General features: G+C 55.5%; 1 protein-coding gene and 1 long non-coding RNA gene across 3 annotated transcripts in view; one reads left to right on the forward strand and one right to left on the reverse strand.

Moving 5' to 3' along the window:
* Positions 1-12821, forward strand: part of KIAA0513 (KIAA0513 ortholog) — a 69028-nt gene that overhangs the window by 48988 nt on the left and 7219 nt on the right. Inside the window, exons 5-12 of one of the 2 annotated variants that reach the window (XM_005592686.5) lie at positions 1499-1569; positions 3011-3218; positions 4000-4040; positions 4508-4586; positions 6865-6942; positions 8117-8146; positions 12003-12083; positions 12451-12545. In XM_005592686.5, coding sequence (XP_005592743.1) covers positions 1499-1569; positions 3011-3218; positions 4000-4040; positions 4508-4586; positions 6865-6942; positions 8117-8146; positions 12003-12083; positions 12451-12545 — 683 coding nt within the window. The remainder of the gene's footprint in view (positions 1-1498; positions 1570-3010; positions 3219-3999; positions 4041-4507; positions 4587-6864; positions 6943-8116; positions 8147-12002; positions 12084-12450; positions 12546-12821) is intronic. The other variant, XM_005592688.5, reaches the window with a different exon arrangement.
* On the reverse strand, positions 4928-9881 carry LOC141409304 (uncharacterized). Its single transcript, XR_012429192.1, has 2 exons — positions 8096-9881; positions 4928-5837 (listed from the first exon to the last, which is right to left on the reverse strand). It is a non-coding gene; the product is annotated as an uncharacterized lncRNA (long non-coding RNA).

Raw genomic sequence — 12821 nt, forward strand, 5'->3', positions numbered from 1 at the left:
CATTTAGTAGAGATGAAGTCTTCCTATGTTTCCCAGGCTGGTCTCAAACTCCTGGGCTCAAGCAGTCCTCCTTCCTCAGCTTCCCAAACTGCTAGGATTACAGGCGTGAAGCACCACACCCAGCCTGCTCTCTCGAGTCCCAGTTCTCCTGCTTCTTCATGTCTCTCCCCTTTCTCTCTTTCTCTTTGAACTTGGGCATATACTGGAAGAAGAAAACCAACAAAAGGAGGATCCCTATTTTTCCTACGCTTTCTCAGGATACCCGAAGTCCAAGATCCGTTTCTCCTCTGAGGTCTGGCCTTCAGAGCTGGCCAGGGGAGGGCTGAGAAACCTTCACCGGAAGAGGCTGAGTGAGCCCTCACCTTCAGCCAAGAGGGTAGTGGTTTAAAACAGGCCCTCTAGGTTGCCTTTTGTGAAACATTCTCTCATGCAATTAAGATACTTCAATTTCCAACATATGCAGTCTCATATGCAGTCTCAGGCATTTTCACGAACCCCCATTTTGCACAATTCTGAGTCTCCATTTTCTTTCTTTTTTTTTATTTGCACTAGGCTAAAAGTAATTCTCCATTTTTCTTTGAGTTTTTTGTCTTACACAAGTAAGTTGGGGAGGGAGGCGTTAAAGTCCCAACCTGCCAAAACACAAAGATTCTTGCCATCACTTGGTCCCTGAGCATATATATGTTTGTATAGTTGCAAAAACAAAGTGAAACAAAAACTCTTTTAATATTTAGACAATATGGGATTTTTTAGTTTTATAATCTTTAGTTTGTTAAACATCTTTAGTTTTTACTTTTAGTCTTTTATAGTTTTATTACTAGTTTAGTTAGTTTTTTATATAAAAAGATAAAAATGGCCCTTAATCCCACTGTCTAGATAATTTCTTTTGACTCGTAAAGTAATAATTGCCCAAAGTTAAAACCTAAACAGAAAAGAAAAGTCTAAAAGGGATCAGGATAGAAAGACAAAGAAACCTGCAATACAAAGGAATGGCCCCGCCCAAGACCAAGACCTGCTGGATCAGAGGCTCCACCTCCTGATGCCCCACCACCGATGCTGTGGGCAGGAGCCTGAGAGCCACAGATGCGGGGAAGGTCCTCCAACTTACTGCTAATTCCTGAGAAGGCAAGGGCTGGAGAGCTAGGTGGCCTGGGCCACGGGTGTGCACTGCGACCTGAGGCCCGGCTTCTTGTGCACTGAGACTTGAGGCCTGGCTCTGCTCCTGGGTGTCGAGTTGAGCTTCCCGGGCCCTGGCTTTACCTTTTCAGTGAAGGAAGCCAGGCAGGCAGACCACAAACTCCTTCCCATTCAGTCAGTCCCAGGCCATGTGCCTGTGTGTAGCTCTCCTAATGGAACTCAGGGAGATTGTTTTGTGCGTCTCCAGGGGGGAAGATATTAATTGGGACACATGTGTCAAGTGTCTCAGCGATGGCTGACCGACTTGCAAGGAGAAGCAAGTGGAGCGATCTTTAGCCGTGAACCTTGCCTCTTGTTTCAGGTGTCATCAGATGGATGACTTTGGGCCTGCCAAGAACCTCATGACCATGTGCTTCACCTACTACCACATCGGTAAGACACGGGTGGGCTGATGTGGGGTTCACCCACGGGATCCTGAGGCTCGCCAGCCAATAATGTGTCAGCGGAAGCTTTCTTCATGGTTAAAAGCAAAAGCTGCGGGGCCTCCAGAGAACAGAGGACGCTGGTGTTAGGGAGGAGTGAGACTTCAGAGAAAACATGGTCCGAATCATGGGGTGGGAGGTTGACTGACCAGGGTGCAAAGGAAACTCCCGAGCTGATAGGAGAAACATGCTAGGCAGGACGTTTTATGGTGGAGGCAGGAACTGCTGGATGTGAAGATAATCAGTTTTATGTTTTACCAAAACAAGACACGGTTGGTTATTGGAGGGTGGTGGGGAGCAGCCGTCTAGGATCTGAAGTGGCAGAGAGTGCCCAGGGATGGGCTGGAGATGGCTTATGAGGAGTGTGGACTGTTCTTGATGCTGAGGCTATGACATCTCTTCTGCCTCATTCCGTTGGAACTTTCTGGTACGTTGGAGCTCAAGGGCTTCCTGCGTGAGTCTCCTTGGGCTGCAGCAGCAGGACTCATTCAGGCCACCATAAGTGGAAGGTTGCTGGAAGCCTCCACGTGGACTGGAGCTGGGTCAGGGAGGTGCTAGGCCCCGACCCCCCGTGCTGTCCTCTCTCAGTACCTGCATGCTCACTCTTGGGGTGTGTGTATCTGCTCCCCCTCCCACAGCTGTCCTCTCCGCACCCCTCAGTTCATTTGGTCCAACCGCCATGGCTGGTGTCCCAGCCACACCAGCGGGCAAGCCCTTCCCGCCAGGCCACTCATCAGCTGCTTTGGGTGGAGTGGGAACCCCCAGTACAGCCTTTGGCTCTTCCTTTTTGAAGAACAGATAGACACATAATGAATAGACGCTGCTTCCTGAGACAGGGCTACCCACAGCAGCTTCAGCTAGTGAGGACACCCTGCCAGGGCCTACAGAGAACCTTTGACTTATAGTGGGCACTGGGGCCCCTGGGGGTACGTCATCCTGCGGGGGTGCCAGGGCCTCGTGTCCGTCCATTGGCTAAGGGAGTTTGGGTGCCAGGGCTCCCCACCCCCCTGCTGTCTCCGCACTCCCATTTCAGGGGCCTGGTGCCCAGCTGGCTTCTGCCTCCCTGGCGCTGGCATGGTCGGGCCTCTGCCCTCGCCTCCCTGCAGACCCTGCCACCTGGGCCGGGCTCCAGCCTGCATCTCCTTTGCTCCCTCCCTGCTCCTAGTGGCTTCTCTGTGCACAGCAGGTGCTGAGAGTGCTCACGGGGAGCAGGGCCCCCACTTCCTCATCCTGGGCCGGCTGAGCCTGCACCACCCCCGTCCTGGGCTGAGGAGGGAGGCTCCTGTATCCCCACTGCACAGGACCCCTGCAGGGCTCCCCCTGGGCCTCTGCAGTTAGCAGGTGCAGACCCCGGCCTCACTGGCCTCGTCTTGTTCCCTCTCTCGTCCAAGGAAAACCGCAGCTGCTGCCCCCGGAGGCCCGGGAGAAGCCCGCGGGCAGCATCGACTCCTACCTGAAATCCGCAAACAGCTGGCTGGCCGAGAAGAAGGACATCGCCGAGCGGCTGCTGAAGAACACCTCGGCCAGGACGGAGAATGTCAAGGGCTTCTTCGGGGGGCTGGAGACCAAGCTGAAGGGGCCCCTGGCCAGGAGGAACGAGTACGTGTGGCCTTGGGGTCCCTCCCACCTGCATGGGACGGGGGAGAAGCTGGTGTGGAGCTCTGGTGGGGGCAGCAGGGAGGGTTCGAGTGAGGCCCAGAGACTGTCAGGAGCACTGCACTGCCCAGCCGCCTCTGCCCCCACAGCTTGCTATATGGTCTGCAAAGCCGAGCCCCCCAGTGACGTGCAGGGATGTCCCTGGGGGCCACACTCCCTGGGACTGATGAGGAGCCCAGGGGATTGTCCGATGGCAGAGGGAACTGCAGCCCCTCCACTCTGTCTCCTCTGTCCCCCCCATCCCCTGGCTGGACCAAGAGTGAGTGCTTGTGGAACACGGTCTTGAGTCACAGGAGAAAAACACTGTTCCCAGGAGAGCAGGGCTGTGACAGACACTTGAGGAACACTTTGGAGACAGGCACATCAGAAATAGACTCATAGAAGCTATGACTTCAACAAGGAGGAGGGATGCGGCAGCCAGAGGGAGCCCCGGGGTCCCCTCTTCCCACCCATGGCTGGGCCGCAGCCAGGTGCCTTGGCCTCCTCCTCTGCCCCATTTAGCTTTGGATTCAGAGAAAATGACATAAAGAAACCTCAATGCCACATTTCCTGAATTCTGAAACACTGGCAGTTGACAAATAGAGCCTTGATTTCATAAAAGGCTTTTCAGAGCAAGCCATATTAAATGTAGCCAGTCCCACCTGAGAAGTATAGAACAGCGTCTTTGAGTTGAGAAAGTGTGGTGTGAGTCGCATCTGTCGTCATGGTGCCTTCTTTCCCTCAGGGAAGACGAGAGCAAACCCCAGGAGAAGCGGCCCAGGGCTGGTGAGTCTGCCCAGGCAACAGCAGGAGATGCCTGGCCCACACCCCCTCAGCCAGCACACAAGCAGGTGCACAGCCTCTGGGGCTTTCCTGCCTCCACGGAGCACAGGAACCTTGCCCTGGCTGATGCCCCAGTTGCTTCCCAGCTCCCGTGGTCTGTATTTTCTCACTGAGTTTCTGTGGAAGAGCCACTTTTCTAAGGAGGAACTAAATTCCTTAATCCCAGGAAGGCTAAGGGTTACCGCGAGGGGCTGCGGCTGTGCTGTGGAACCATCCCTCAGAGGAAGTCCTTATTGCCGGGTGGGAATAGCACCATTACTGGCTATGGCTAGCAGAAAAGCCATGGTGGAGTTTGCACCACATGTTTCTGTGGCATTCGGGGAGAAACTGGCTGCTGGGAGGCTGTCGCCCGGGGTTTGCCAACAGCGGGCACGCAGCCGGAGCTGCTTTCAGCCTTTCTTCTCCCACAGTGACTGTGTACAGCCCCGAGGACGAAAAGAAGGGGGAGAAGATCTACCTGTACACGCACCTGAAGCAGCAGCCCATCTGGTAAGGCCGAGCCCGTGGCTTCCTGTCACCCTCTTACGGGGCCAGCAGTCACTCCCCAGGATTGCTTCTAGTTGCCTTTGTCCCCATCAGAATGGCAGAATTCTTACACCCCCCAGGGTAGCAAAATAAAAAGATGAACCCTCACAGGCATTGGCGAGGATGTGGAGAAATTGGAGGTCTCCTGTATGGCTAAGAGGAATGTAAATGGAGCAGCTGCTGTGGAAACAGTCTGGCAGTTCCTTTAAAGGTGAAACACAGAGTTACCCTGTGAGCCAGCAGCTCCACTCTAGGAGTCATCCAAGAGAAAAACGTATCCTCACAAAACCTTGTACAAATGTCTGTAGCAACGTCATTTATTATGGCCCCAAAGTGGAAACCACCTTCATGGTCATCCAGTGATGAATGGGTAAACAAAATCCATCCATTGCATGAAATATTAGCCAGCCATGAAAAGGAATGGCATGCCGCTCCACACCGCAGCAGGGATAGGCCTGGGAAATGTGTGAAACTCAGTGGAAGAAGCCAGGCACAGAAGCCCACGTATTGTATCATCCCTGTGAAATGTCCAGAATAGCAGATTCCTAGAGACACAGCAGATGACTGATAGCCCGGGCAGAGGGCGCGGAATGGGGAGCAGGGCGTGACTGCTGATGGGGATGGGGTTTCTTTATGGGGTGAGGGAATGTTCTGGAAATGGTGGCTGCACAACTCTGTGAATACACTAAAAGTTACTGAATTGTATATTTTAGAGGGCGAATTTCATGGCATGTGAATTATATCCCAATTAAGCTCTTACATGTATATAAATGAATGAAGGTGATGGTTGAAGTGAGACCAGTGTTGCAGGGGAAATCTTGGCCACCCTGGCGTATGGCCCAGCTCTGCAGATGATGGTCAGGCTGCGCTAATCTCTCTGAAGCCTCTCAACATATTTTAGAGTGCTTTGCTAACACCTGGAATCAGTGTCCGACAGGCCCTCCCTCCCCTGAAGATCACAGTTGGCTGTGGCGCATTCTGCCTGTTAACCAAGCAAGGGCTACTTAAGGAGCTTGGCCAGGGAGTGCCGCAGGGACCCAGAGGGCAGAGGGCAGGGCTGGAGCTGTAGGAAGGCCCTTGAGGCTGGACCCGGTTCCCGTGGAAGCAGAGGACGGGGAGAAGCTGGCGCGCTTTGTCCCGCCTTCTGGTGATTCAGCTCAGCTCCTCTGTCCTTGACTTGGCTGCTGTCTTTTCATTGTTGCTTGGCAAACTTTTCTGTGAAGGGCCAGATAATAAATATGTTAGGCTTTGCGGGCCAGATGGTCTCTGCTGCAGCCACACCACTATGCTGTTGTAGCGTGAACACCACCAGAGACGTTGTATAAATGTATGAGCGTGGCTTGTTCCAATAAAACTTTATTTACAGAAACAAGCCGCCGGCCTGCTTCAGCCTACACACCATAGTTTGCCAACCCCTGATGTTCTTTAAGAAGAATTTTTCTGCTGGGCGCTGTGGCTCATGCCTGTGATCCCAGCACTTTGGGAGGCCAAGGCGGGCGGATTACCTGTGGTCAGGAGTTCGAGACCAGCCTGGTCAACATGGCGAAACCCCCATCTCTACTAAAAATACAAAATTAGCCTGTTGTGGTGGTGTGTGCCTGTAATCCCAGCTACTCAGGAGGCTGAGGCAGGAGAATGCTTGAACCTGGGAGGCAGAGGTTGCAGTGAGCGGAGATCACGCCATTGAACTCCAGCCTGGGCAACAAGAGTGAAACTCCATCTCAAAAAAAAAAAAAAAAAACCCCAAAGAATGTTTTTTCCTTGAGTGTCCCTATGAACGTTAGTTCTCTCGGCACATGACGTGTCGCTGCCGGGTTCCCATTTATGTTACTAGACCCTGATGTAGAAAAGCACATCTTCCCAGCCCTGTGCTTCCTCTTGGGAGTCCCAGCAGGAAAGGCGGAAGAAGAAAACGGCCCGCCTCTGTGTCCTACAGATGGTGGCTTCAGTTCTGCCCGCCAGCGCCCTCCTGCCCGCGGTGCAGCCCGGGATAGCGTAGTTTTCCCTCCCACTTACGCCATCTCTCCTAAGAGATACGCAGCCACCGGCAGCCCCGGGGAAACAGCTTTATTTAGATCAAGCCATATGCTCAGTTTTTCCTCCTCAGCCCTACCTCTCTGAGGCTTTTTTAGAAGCTCAGACAGATGTGAGACACTGCCCTTATTTATCCCTCAAGTGGCCCACGACCCGTGTCCTCCCGGCCTCCCCTTGGAGAGAGTGTGACTAGGGCTCTGTCTTGCAGGCACACGCTGAGGTTCTGGAATGCAGCCTTTTTTGACGCTGTCCATTGTGAGAGGACAAAGCGATCTCCCACTACCAGGTAGGAGCAAAGTGTGGCCCCATTTGGCCTCAGGAAAAAGGACCAGGGAGTGGCTTTATTTCCCGGTTGCGGAAGAGGAGAGCAGAAGAGCAGCTGAGTGGACGTGTCTGGTTTTTCTTCACCCCGTCATGGCCCTGGTGCCCTGCAAGCTGCCTGAGGGTCTCGGCTTCATGGGTGGGGGTGCTCAGCTTGCATGAGCGCTTTCTGTCCTGGGGCTCTGGCATGACTTGGCCTGACCCTCTTAAAATTGCCAGCTCCCTCTAATACCATCAGGACCCCTGCTCCCGGGCCCACCCTGCTGTTTGCTGAACAAAATCAGCATCCTGGGGATGAACGCCTGGAGCAGGGTCCTGGGAGGAAGGGCTGGCCACCTCCCCCGAGACTTTGCCCTCGAGAGCTGGTGCCTGGTGAATGCAGTTGCCGCTCGCAACTCACCTCTTGGGTCTGCAGCCTGACCAGACCTTCCCAGCTTCGCTGAGGGCCACCTCGCACATGGCAGCAGGGGGGGCTGGCACCCACTCCACGGGGGCCGATGCCATAGCAAGCAAAGGTGCCATCCACCGTGTACAGCGACACGACAGCGAGGGACAGCAGCCCCCGGGGGAGCCCCTTCCAGTCGTGTGACTGAAGGCTCTGAACCTCTCCGGGCCCTGGTCTCCTTATTAATAAAGCACATCCGGCTCTCTGTAACACCAGGGAGACCCTCTACCCTTAACCCTCATCAGGAGAGTGGGCAGATGGCTGCTGTTGGGGGGAAGACTCGAGTCTCCCAGCACTTGCCATGTCTCAAGTGAAATTCTTCCCTCTAGGGGCAGCTAAAACCCTATCAGGGGCGAGGGACCCAGAGCATTCTGCCATGGCCGCATTTCCTGGGGAGGCACAGGGGCTCGTGGAGAGGGAAAGACACTGAGACTGCCCGAGGACCCTCGAGAGAGACCCCGCTCTGGAGGGAGACCAGAACAGGGAAATGCTTAGATGCCTCTAGGCAGATGGGCGTTGCCTCTTTAGTTCTCAGACTTCTAGGAAGTTAATTTATTTCGAATATCCTGTCTTTCTCTGTCCCGCTCGTTTCTGCCTGTAATAACCCTCCTCTGCTTGTTCTCTTTTTACCATCCACATATCTTGCATGACTTTGACATGTTCCTTTGTTTACCTGTTTCTGCTGCCGCTCCAGAGGGGATGCTGGAGAGGAGGAGGAGAAGAGGTGTGTGTGTCCACGTGACTTTGTTCCATTTTACAGTGCGGGCTCCTGCAAAGGTCACTTCAGGTTGGGGGCTGTGCACTGTGTTGAGCTGCTGCAGCAGGCACAGCCCAGACGCAGGTGCAGCCTGGCAGCCGGTGGGGAGGGCAGCCCTGGGGAGGTGAGGCCAGCACTAGGGCAGGCTGGCAATGCATCCCGGAACTGGGCAGGTGGGAGCCTGCCAAGGCCAGAGCACTCCGAAATAGTCAGAAAACAAATGTGACACCTTGAGACGCCCTGGCGACAGCATGAGCTCGAGAGGCAGAGGCGGTGATGCCAGGGAAAGCGGGCTCCAGTTCTGGGCCAGCCGTGCTCTCCGCCAGCCGCTCCGGCCCCTTCTGAGCAGACCTGAAAGCCTCACGCTTGGCCTCACTGTTCACACTGGAGAAGTAGGTCCCGGCTCATCTGGGAAACCGCGGGTGGGGTGCAGAGCCCGTCCTGTTTGCAACACCACCCACTCTCGGGTGTGCTGGGGCCGCCAGGTTGAGGAGGCCCGGAAGAGGGACACACTCCCACTTTCCCAGCCGCTCGGGGATGGGGGTGCGAGGGGTCCCTGAGGAAATCCTAGAACGGGGCTGTTTCCTGCCAGCCCACAGAGGGGTCTGACTCTCCCTGTTCCCCTTTCTGCGGGCTAGAATCCTCTGTGATGTGTTTTCCGAGTTGCCGATCTGCCTCTTCAAATAAGAGTCCCTGTTACGATGTCTCGCTGGAGGATGCGTGAAGTTGCCTCCTCTAATCAGTGACATGTGTGGTGTTTATTGTCGTGAGCAATCACGTTTCTTATGCAGACCTATGGCTTTTAAAGGAGCACTTAGGCCTAACAAACACCTCCTTTCATGAACAAAGCCCCTGGGTTTTCAGTGACTCTCTGGGTGACAGTGTGATTAACCAGCCTTCCAGGAACAAGTCAGCCCCACAGCCCTGGCCCAAGGAGGGCTGGGAGCATCTCAGCATCCTCTGAGAGCTGGTCGGTGCTGCTGGGGAGGGGTGGTCTGTCCTGAGCTCAGCTGAGGGGACAGCTGGCCTCCTGGGCCTTCTCACCAGGGCAGATTAGCTTTGACCACACATAGCTCTGCACCGGCTCCTCATCTCTGACCGGCCCCTGAGCCTTCCCCAGAAGGCTGAATATTGCTTTGAGATTGAGGCAGGTGGCAGGGGGCGAGGTTGCCTCCAAGTCCCCAGGCAACCTCATGCCTCTAACATGCCATCTCTTTTTTGGTAACCTCTGCTGACAGCAAGAAGCCATTATCATCCTCTCTGTTTCCAGAGGCAGGTGCTTCTCCGTTCAGAAGGTTTCCCTCGCAGCAGGCGGTCAGTCCCATCCAGATTCCCACCAAGGCAGTGTAGACGCAAGTTCAGCTCACTGTGCAGTGTCAGAGCTTGATTGGCACTGGAAATTGAACTCTTTTTTGTTTTGTTTTTTGAGATGGAGTCTCGCTCTGTTGCCCAGGCTGGAGTGCGGTGGTGCAATCTCAGCTCACTGCAACCTCTACCTCCTGGGTTCAAGCAATTCTCCTGCCCCAGCCTCCCAAGTAGCTGGCATTACAGGTACTCGCCACCACGCCCGGCTGATTTTTCTTTTCTTTTCTCTTTTTTCTTTTCTTTTTCTTTCTTTTTTTCTTTTTTTTGAGACGGAGTTTTACTCTTGTTGCCCAGGCTGGAGTGGAGGGGTGCAATCTCAGCTTACTGCAACCTCCACCTCCTGGGTTCAAGCGATTTTCCTGCCTCAGCCTCCCAAGTAGCTGGGATTAGAGGTGCCCACCACCATGCCTGGCTAATTTCATATTTTTAGTAGAAACGGGGTTTCACCGTGTTGGTCAGGCTGGTCTCAAACTCCTGACCTTAGGTGATTCACCCGCCTCAGCCTCCCAAAGTACTGGGATTACAGGCATGAGCCACCGCGCCCGGCCTAATTTTTGTATTTTTAGTAGAGATGGGTTTTTGTCATGTTGGCCAGGCTGGTCTTGAACTCCTGAACTCAGGTGATCTGACCGCCTCAACCTCCCAAAGTGCTGGGATGACAGGCATGAGCCACCGCGCGCGGCCTGAAGTCAGTTGTAAGAAGTGATTTTATTGTGGACATTACCTCATCTACTGCCAGTGACCATTTACCTCTTTCTTGAGACGTCAGGTTAAATGTCTCACTTTTCGTCCTCACCATGGCGAGAAGAATCGCCGCGTCATCTGGCTCAGGAGAGGAGGGGTCAGGGCTCCTGTGCTGCACGACTCCAAGGGAGCCGTTCCCGTGCGGTCTGGGGCTGTGCAGGGCCCAACCTGCCCAACTGTGCGCAGCAGGCCTGCGGGTGGTGCAGGGGTTTATGTCTGAACAACCCTCAGGGGGGCTGTTTTGGGGAAAGACAGTAGGAAGGAAATGGGACGGGACTCTGCAGAGTACCTGGAAGTATATTCTGGTATCTTCGTGGGCATCCTGCCATCGGCACGAGGAGGCCGGGAATGACCTTTGTCCGTCACTCCCATCATGCCCCTGATGCCCTGTGACGCCTGCTAAGCTGCAGCAGTGCCAGTGACCTCTCGTGGGCCGGGGGTGGCGAGGAGCCAGGAGTTCATGTTCCTTTGTTTTGTTTCTCTTCCTCTGGCTTCTCCATGATCCCAACCTCTCACCCTCTCATACCATCCTTCTCCCCCTTCTTTGATCTTCCTCTCAACCTTATTTTAGTCAGACTCATCCATCCAGTTTTCTTTTTAAGGGGAAAGGGGCTCAAATTAATGTCTGCACGTTCGCAGCTGCCTCTGCAGGTAGCTTCTCAGATGGGCGTGGTGTCCAGGGAGTTGTGTAAGGGTCAGGGAGGCCCCAGGCCCTGCCCAAGGGGCGGGGAACGAGCCGGCAACGCAGAAAAGCTCTGTGGCAATGAGGGCTGGGAAGGAGTGGAGAGCCCCCTTGTTCTGCCCCAGACGAGGGATTAACAGCACTCCCCTCTAAAGCATACAGCAGGCGAACGCTCAGAACACCCTCCCACCCCAGGCCTTGTGCGGAGAACGCGTCAGGGTGCCCCCCGGCTCCTGAAGCTCGGTGCAAACCTCGGTCGATGCCGTCTCATTGGGTTTTCAGCACTTTGTTCTCACGCCTGGGTGCTGTCTTCACTATGGTCCACAACACCCACAGGGTCACGGTCAGAGGGGCCAGCGGGAAGCGTGGGGGCCTGGTCTAGGGAGGGGACTAGAGAGAGCATTGAGGGCCTTGAGAAAGCCAACCCAGAGAAGGCACAGCTGAGCAGGGCACAGCCCTCTTCAGGCAGGGCACAGTGTGGCCCTCCGTGCCCTCAGCCTCTGTGGAAGCTGCCATCCGCAACTGGCCCCAGGATGTCGCAGCTCGCCTGGCCCATCAGGCTGGTCAGGAGACACGGGTGTGATCTGAAAACGTTCCCTGGGCCACCAAGGCCCGCTGTCCTGGGATGTTGGGCAGGTCCCCTCCCTCTCTGGAGGTTTCTACCCCGAGGACGGGCCCAGACCCCACTCTCCCGCTGTAGCGAGGCTCTGGGGCCGGCCCCGCTGCCTGTAGAATGCCTGGGTAGCCGCGTGGCGCTCCGCACCTTCAGGGCCATAAAGAACCCTTCTGTTTCCGCGTCTCTTTATCTTGTGAAGAGTGAGATGAACGTTGGGGACCCCAAGCGCGGTGTCAGGATCCCGGCAGGCCTTGTGGAAAGGCTCAGCACACGGCTCTCTGGTGAAAGGCACCCCCTTCTGTGCCCGGGGGGCCGTACATGGGTGCCGTCAGCACCCGCGGGTCAGAGCAGGGCGAGGAGCAGGGGCAAGGACAGCACCGTCTGAGTCCCGCTCCTGTCACCTCCTGTGCTTGCAGGGAGAAGTGGTGCCACATGACGCAGGAGGAGCGCGATGATAGCCTCCGGTTCAACGAGAACATCACCTTTGGGCAGCTGGGGTAAGGGCGGGCGTGGGAAAGGGGGAGGGGAAAGAGGGGGCAGGGAGAGAGGGGGCGGGCCCACGCTGTGAGCTGTCACGACCTGTGAGCTGTCACACCCTGGGGTGCTGTGTCAGCCTGCTCTGAGGCATGGAGTTCATTACACTGGCCTCCATGCCAGCTCATAATCAATCCGCCTCCTACGCAACCCCTGGTGGCCGCAGTGCCGCAGCGAGAGTTGCTGGTGGTTAATTAGGCGGCAGTGCGTTTCAGTTTTTGCTGACAATTCCAGGCAGGCCACGGTGGGCGTCCCAGAGATGAGGGCCCAGCTCCTTGGCCCTTTCCCCTGGGAAGCCGGCGGGTGACGCTCTTGGGTTTTCTCCTGCAGCACGTTCTCGCACAACATGCTGGCCTTCGGACTGAACAAGAAGCTGTGCAATGACTTCCTGAAGAAGCAGGCTGTGATTGGCAACCTGGATGAAGGTGCGTCTGCGGGAGGCCGCTGGCGGGAGGCGGGCAGGGCTGGGGTCAGGAGCCAGTGCTGCGCCCGCTGGCGCTTCTGCACTGCCAGAAGGCATGTCGTGTTGCAGTCGGAAATGTGCTGAGCTCTGGGCAGACGGCCCTCCTCTCTCCCCAGTCTGTGTAGACGGACACACAGGACACCTCTCGTTCCATTTGGAATCCATTTCTGCTAGATGGGATTGTGGGCATTGAGGCTGCAGCCCCGGTGTTCACAGGACAGAGAAGAGGGGGATGCAG

The sequence above is a fragment of the Macaca fascicularis genome, chromosome 20 (assembly GCF_037993035.2).
Source record: "Macaca fascicularis isolate 582-1 chromosome 20, T2T-MFA8v1.1".
Lineage (NCBI taxonomy): Eukaryota > Metazoa > Chordata > Mammalia > Primates > Cercopithecidae > Macaca > Macaca fascicularis.